An 8,177-nucleotide genomic window follows, 5' to 3' on the forward strand; every position below is an offset into this window, starting at 1 on the left:
GGGCTTAATGCCTCGTGGAATTTTCACTTTCGCATTGTCTTTTTTCATAGATAATATTCAACATAAATTAAATATATCATCTATAACCCCTTAAATCAGCACAAAAATGAGTTTCTTGCGATTTAACTTTCATTTCATTAATTATATATTTAATCTATTAATCTATATACCAATATAATAAAACTTAAAGGTGACTGACTGATATGGTGATCTATTAACGCACAGCCCAAACCACTGGACCGATCGGGCTGAAATTTAGCATGCAGGTAGATATTATGACGTAGGCATCCGCTAAGAAACGATTTTAATCAATTCTACCTCCAAAGGGTTAAAATAGGGGATGAAAGTTTGTATATAATAATACTTCTTAACGCGAGCGAAGCCGCGGGTAAAAGCTCGTTAAATATATTATCCCCTTTAATCAGCACAAAAATGAATTTCTTGCGATTTAACTTTCATTTAATTAATTATAATTTATAATATTATATTTAAAAGTAAAGACAGAGTTTAATTGTTAACTACGCCTCGCTGTGTAATTACAGATTGTTATTTTAACAAAACTACGCTTTATTTAATAAGGTGTGCTGTCTTAGTATTTTTTTAACTTTCTCTCCTTCCTTCGTTAGGTATTCTTTCCGAAGTTTTATCCTCAAAAATCTTAACCTCTATGATCCTCTAACCGCTTTCTACATCGTGCTTCTCACACACATGCAGTCACGTTTTGGCTATCAAACAACTCTACAAGATTAATTACACGAAATAGACTTCTATGGCTACCACATTGTACCTTACAGAGAAAACTACAAAGTAAAATGAACCTTCACATTTTGATATACAGTTGGTTTTTGAAAACAGATTTAGAGAAAAGTCCTGCATTTCAAATTTCAATTTTATTTTTAGGTAACATACGGTTCAAAATCCAAAGGACTATCAAAATTTATCATAGATCACAGAAAGTTCCAGAGGCGACAAATTGTACTAAATTCTCTCCGTTGCGAAACAGCACTTTCACCCGCCGCACCCCGTGTGTGATAACAAATTCGGTAACAGCTATGTAATGTTTATAAGCTACATGTTGCAAGACAAACAGACACCAAACCTCATGATAAGTTTTAACCAATTTCCAGTTGTAGATATTTTTGAGTAATTAATTAAGTAATTGAAAATCAAATCAATTTTACAAAGTACGTTTGGCTATATGTATACAATATTTTATAATTTTTCCAGTATGAAGTATCTTTTCTAAAAATAAAAAATCCATCTTTATATTTTAACGTGCAATGAATACAATCACTATGAAAATCAGGAATGAATAATCATTTAACCAAAGATAATCTTTTCAATTTAAATTTTCGATCTGAACTAAATGTAGAAAATGCATTCAATTTTTTGCGCATTTGATCGAGTAACGGCGATTTTCGGCTTTCCACCCATGAATATGAATGGCAGTACAATCAGGCTCGATTTAAAATTTCTATTCAGTTCTCTCTGTTTGATGCCGGCTGCTCTTAATTCGATTCTATTTTTAAAATTTTATTTTTAAATCGAAACAATTTTCGATGCTGCGAAATTGATGATTTGGAAGTTGGAACGTTTTTTAAACCTTACGTACCTACTTTTGACCTTTTCAAACGTCGAACAAAAATTTTTATTTACTGTCTGTGCTGGTGCTGCACTCTAGCATCAAAACATTAGCAGTATCTGTCATAACAGATACCCCTACATACAACTCTTCAAGGCTTTAAATGAACGTGGCGAAAAAAGAAACTAACACTGCCCTCATACAAAAACGTATTTTTGACAGTTCTCCTTTACCAGCAGGCCGCCCACGTTCATATAAAGCCTTGTGACTTGTATCGCACTTTACAGTTTTTAATTGTGCAGCACACTGTGCAGTGTGCACTTTCATCTTCAATTTTCATATTGGCGCATTCAATAATTGAATGCGTCAATTAACGCAACGCCAGTATTGTCATTTTTGAAGTTTTGGATACGGTCAGAGGGCATGCGTCGCGGGCATGCCTCACGTTCGCTATTGACTGCGCTATAACGCATGCCCTTGACGAACATAAAAAGGCACAGTGTGGACAAAGTTATTCCTTTAGAATCAAGTTAAACTTCTTTAACACGTAACAGTGTATAAATTTAGTGAGTTAAAGGACAAGAGTCCTCCACGTCCAAACTTCTGAAGTAATGGGATCTCGATGTAGATTGGATCTTGGATCTCGGACTTCGGAGTTTGTAAACTAATGCACTTCCTGATATAATTGTACCTCTATTGTCTGTAATGAAGTAGAATAATATTAGTATAACCACATACGTGGGAGAGCCATCCTACGGCATAAATGGGCCGGCTCGACCGGAGAAATACCACGTTCTCACAGAAAACCGGCGTGAAACAGCGCTTGCGCTGTGTTTCGCCGAGTGAGTGAGTTTACCGTAGGCCCAATCCCCTACCCTATTCACTTCCCTTCCCATCCCTACCCTCCCCTATTACCCTATTCCCTCTTAAAAGGCCGGCAACGCACCTGCAGCTCTCACTGTATATTCTGATGCTGCGGTTGTCCATTGGGCGACGGAAGTTGCTTTACATCATCACATCACATAATACACATCTTATATCTTTAATATAGCTACGGACACCGCCTCATTTATTACCTTATTATACTCGGGTAGGTATAATAAGGTAAAAATGAGACTGCCCAAAAATATAAAGCTAACCGCCATCTTTATTTCCAGTGCTCTTCGCAGCGTTATCGCTGGCTGCCTGCGCCCAAGTGGAAGACCCATGCAAGACGAAGGCTCGCGTGGTAGCAGACGACAAGTACTGCGACAAATACTGGGAGTGTGACGGCGGACAGTCAGTGCAGTATGACTGCCCCAACGGGCTGGTGTTCGCTGGCAAGCACAGAGGAGTGACCGAAGGATGTGACTACCCGTGGAGGTCGAATTACTGTGAATACCCGAAGGTGCAGATAAGTAAGTGTTTTTGGTGTACCCGAAGGTGCAGATAAGCAACTAGAGACTTCTGATTTTCTTCCTACTCCACTCTCTTCTAAATTTATTTCAAGAGTGTCTCCCTCATACTGCACTCATAATACAGTGCCTTAATAATAAGTACACATACGTGGGAGAGCCATGCTTCGGCACGAATGGGCCGGCTCGACCGGATAAATACCACGTTCTCGCAGAAAACCGGCGTGAAACAGCGCTTGCGCTGTGTTTCGCTGAGAGAGTGAGTTTACCGGAGGCCCAATCCCCTACCCTATTCCCTTTCCTACCCTCCCCTATTCCCTTCCCTTCCCTACCCTCCCCTATTACCCTATTCCCTCTTAAAAGGCCGGCAACGCACATGCAGCTCTTCTGATGCTGCGAGTGTCCATGGGCGACGGAAGTTGCTTTCCATCAGGTGACCCGTATGCTCGTTTGCCCCCTTATTTCATAAAAAAAAAGTACCTAAGTACTAGCTTATTTCCTGGACACTCGGAGATCATATCAAAGGAATTGTGGTCGGTAACCGCCGTTGATCCTGACGTCTGGCTTGAAGGAATTGCAGTGGTGGAAAAATTTTACGCGAAAAATATACCATCCTCATCACCTTGATGAGTGGCAGTCTTGCACCGTGCGTTTTTCGCGTAACTTTCTTACGCGGTAGACCGCGCACTGTAAAACTCTGGAACGAATTACTGTCACCAACAGTATTTCCGGACCTATACGACCTGCAAACCTTCAAGAAAAGAGCGTATTCCCTCTTAAAAGGCCGGCAACGCACCTACAGCTCTTCTGATTTTGCGAGTATCCATGTGTGATGGTAGTTTGGTTTCCATCAGGTGACCCGTTTGCTCGTTTGCCTCCTTATTTCATTTAAAAAAAATATGTAGTGGGCAAATGGGCATTAAAAAAGCAACTAGAGAGGTGTTTGTGAGTTCGATGAGACCTAAGAGTTTAGCAGAACCTCTTGCAGAACTGTTGGGTTCTGCCTAAAATCTTTTGAAAATTTGCTTTCCTATCTGGCAAAATGTATTGTAGGTAAGCATTTGTCATGGGGTTCTGAATGATTTAAGGACGAAGGAGACCCTAGAAGAGCACAAATTCTTCGCATTTTAAGCTAAAGTTTTCAACATTTATAATACTTATCTTCTTTTTTCTTTCATTTAACAACATTTTCCAGATCCACCAATCGGCACGGAGCACTGCGACTGGCTGTACGGTATCTTCGGGCACGAGACCTCCTGCACCCGCTACTGGACATGCTGGAACGGCACAGCCACCGAGCAGCTCTGTATAGGAGGGCTGCTGTACAACGAGGTCGCGCACTCCTGCGACTGGCCGGAGAACGTTGACGGCTGTCAGAAACATCGTGAGTTCATGTGTTAATCAAAAAACTGGATAATATTAGCTGTGACTTGTGAGCTGTGACCATAAAGTTAATATTTCCGCTAGGTATATTAACTTTATGGTTGTAAGTCAAAAAAAATGTTGCTTTTAAAACATCGGAAGTTCTGAATTTGAATTTATTGTGATATTTTTTAATGAAGAGATGGATACAGACTAGTCCTTTGCTCTTTAGCGAATTTTATCTATTTTGGACTCTATATTATTGTTCGCAAGCATAAAACAAGCTATGCCAATTATAGCCGTAGTGTCCCATGTAGAAATGCCTGGGATAGAATGTAGCTAATTACATAACATGTTTCGCGAACATGACATAATATTATTAATAATGTACGTGTACGGCGGACACTCAACTCGATTCATCGGATCAGCTTTCACTGTAATTATCATCAGTAATAAGCCGTTCATCTACTTTCAACGCTATGTGTCGCATTATCTAGCGCAAAGAGAATAATTATAATCTCTACTCTATTGTGACTTGTTAAAAATAATGGACTTTTATAACATGTTTCTAAGTCATTCATTTTTGGAATAAAAAATATAATATTGTCATTTTACGAAATTAAAATTAGGAACGCGCTCTTTTCGCCAACAATTCGCCTATTTATTTTGATTTTTGAATGAGGATAATGCTTTACAATGGATTTATTATTTTAATGAATTTTTTTACTGTATAATATTAAAATACCCCTATATTTTGTACTCGAAAACAAGTTTGTTCCAGACGCTTTGGTCCTAGGTACACATTAAGCATTCTCCGTGCAAACTCTATTGTTGAATCTAGACGTCTGGGAATTCGTATTGTCCTATATTTATAAATTCGCTTAAATCACATTTTGTTATCGATACCTTTTCGATATCTATTATATTTTCTGCTTTATTTTAGGTTGCAATTTATATTTTTTTAAATCTTTTTTTTTGGCATTACTCTTTAACCAATTTAACGCCTTCGTGGTCCAGTGGTTTAGAGCGTGGCTCTTGACTAGGAGGTCGTGGGTTCGATTCCAGCTTTGGAAACATGTTATTTCCAAGTTAAGTTAGGACAATGAAGGCTGATCACCTAATTGTCGGACAAGTAAGATGATCCATGCGTCGGATGGGCTTGTAAAAAGTCGGTCCTGCGCCTAACCTCTCACCAGTCGTGTCGGTCATCCGTCTCACTGGGTTATGAGAGTAAAAGAAATAGAGAGTGCTCTTGTGTACTGCGCACACACTTAGGCAATATAAAATTACTCCCACGTATCTGGCCTGGTTTCAATGAAGCCAACCACCGTCACCGAAACTGGCGTGGGAGTTATTATTATTAACTTCATCATCATCATTCCAGCTCTCTGCAACGACGACGCGAACGGCAACGTGCCGCTCGGCAAGTCCTGCAACCGCTACTGGCAATGCCAGGGCGGCTACCCGCGGCTGCAGCGCTGCCCGGCGATGCTTGTGTTCGACCGCCGCTCGCTGCGCTGCGTCGTGCCGCCGACTGAGGACTGCGATGTACCGACAACCACCCCACCCGCGCCGGAGGAGGAACCCAACGTAAGTGGGCGCATGTACCATCGAAGAAATTGATTCGTTGGCAGTTGACTGACCTACGTCATTTGAATTAAACTTTTTTAATCGGGACTTAACGCGACTTATTTAAGTAGTAATGCTACTACGAGTACATACTTTCCTCGACGTTTCGGCCGTGTTGCAACGGCCGTGGTCACAATTAAAAAAGTTTAATTATAATGCAACGCGAAAGTTTAAAATGTTAACCTACGTAATTTGGTCGGATTACGTCAATTCCATGTAAGTCGCGATCTGGCGTCTGAGTTTGACATAACTCGACCAAACTACGTAGGTCCGTAATCTGCCTATGAATCAAACTATCTGATAGTACAAATACTTCACATACACTGCACACCTACGAATAATAAAAACTATATTATTCGTAGCTGCACACACAGTCTGTCTGTCATATGTCTCTATTGCATAATGCATAACAAACATACACACAAATACGCGATATTATATCCAGCCAAGCCAAAACTCCAGGACTGATGAATGCCAAGTGCCAACACCAGTTGGTGACACGGCACCAATCCATTTAGATGTCACATCCTGTCACATCCTTTCGTCCTATACTGTATTTGGGTATAATGTCATCCATGTTACTTAAACAAAACGTATTTGATTACTTCTGGCTCTGCTTGACAGTATGCTGTATGCAGATCTAATAAGGATCTTGTAATACTGACATGGGGGATAACGGATAATGGTATAATTACAATGATATTAGAATGGGGGATTGAATGTAATAAATTAATAATAATCCATTACTCGCCACTATGTCGCCTTTAGTGTATGTGGCCCTCTCTTGGGCCACATTACAAGCGGTTTCAGTCACGCAAACATCCTTATAGGACTGTATGGTTACAAAATCACCCATTTCACTATCATGTATAAACAGTATCTAGTTGCGACCACAGAGTCACCAGCTGCGCGTCGCACGCTGTCAGACTGTGGTCACGATCTAGATAAACATGGCCATGTATGACTACCAAGTCGTGGTTTTTAGGGTTCCGTACCCAAAGGGTAAAAACGGGACCCTATTACTAAGACTTCGTTGTCTGTCCGTCTGTCTGTCTGTCCGTCCGTCTGTCTGTCTGTCTGTCTGCCTGTCTGTCTCCAGGCTGTTACTCAAATTTTCACAAAATCCTTAATTATATTTGTACTTTAATAATTAATAGTAAAATTTAAGGGAGGCTCCCATACAAAAAACACAATTTTTGTCTACTTTCGCTCTATACCGGTACGGAACCCTTCATGCACGAGTCCGATTCGCACTTGGCCAATTTTTTAATTATAAATTATAATCATGATAAATATGGGTGTTTTATCGGAAAGCTTGGCCACGGCATTGGGCCAAGGATTTACTCGTAATCTCTCGGTCTGATGCCCTTTGGAAAATGGATACGCCAGACTATAAAATTTTCAACTACATAGTTCGTAATACGCAAATGATCTTAGTTGCTATTTATAATTTGATGGCCACAGTCCCCGAGTAAAAATCCCCTGGTTGATTAAAATTTAAAATTAAATCTCTTTACTCAATCAAAGAATAATTGAGTAAATCATCGCCCACAGACACTCGCATCATCTTTTACTCAAATACAAAATTCTTTAAAAATATTCATCGCTTTTTACTTCACAATAAGTATTACTTAGTTTAACGTATATTAGTAAAAAAGTATACTGTCATCTAAATAGGTTAAGCTCAAAATCTATTAAACCATGTCAAGCAAAATATTCATTACTTTCTCTTTCTTTCCAGACACCACAGAAGAGACCAAACAACAACGACTACCAAGACCAGCAACAAGGCCGCCCCAGGCCCAGAAACTAGGCCTCAAACCACACTGGTCCTAAGGCCTAAACTTACCTTACCAAATCTTCATAATGCTCTTAAGAATACTCTAAGTGACCATAATATATTTCCGTAATTTCAGGACATTCCATTATATCCGCCTATTTCTAAAGAAAAAAAAATTGTAAGGTTAAACACCTTATTATTGGCACTTTAATAGTTACAGAAAATTCTAAATTATAATTATTGGCATTCATATAAATTCAAACAAAAATCTAAGATGTCAAATATCAATATTACGATGCCAACAATAAGGTAGTTTTCTCTACATTTAATCAGAATTATTATTTAAATTAAAATTATGCAGCAAATTCTAATGAAAATTAATGCTCTCTGCTGACGCCTTATCAACTTAAAACCATATTTTAGTAATGAA

The 8,177-nt window shown here is 39.3% G+C and overlaps 1 protein-coding gene across 1 annotated transcript in view; it reads left to right on the forward strand.

Annotated features, from left to right (window-relative positions):
* The window catches only part of LOC121729346 (protein obstructor-E-like), a 38,636-nt gene extending 30,679 nt beyond the window's left edge, over positions 1-7,957 (forward strand). Inside the window, exons 3-6 of the mRNA XM_042117827.1 lie at positions 2,740-2,979; positions 4,172-4,360; positions 5,723-5,928; positions 7,709-7,957. Coding sequence (XP_041973761.1) covers positions 2,740-2,979; positions 4,172-4,360; positions 5,723-5,928; positions 7,709-7,780 — 707 coding nt within the window. The 3' untranslated portion in view covers positions 7,781-7,957. The remainder of the gene's footprint in view (positions 1-2,739; positions 2,980-4,171; positions 4,361-5,722; positions 5,929-7,708) is intronic.
* The last annotated feature ends 220 nt before the right edge of the window (positions 7,958-8,177 follow it).

This window comes from Aricia agestis, chromosome 8 (assembly GCF_905147365.1).
Source record: "Aricia agestis chromosome 8, ilAriAges1.1, whole genome shotgun sequence".
NCBI lineage: Eukaryota > Metazoa > Arthropoda > Insecta > Lepidoptera > Lycaenidae > Aricia > Aricia agestis.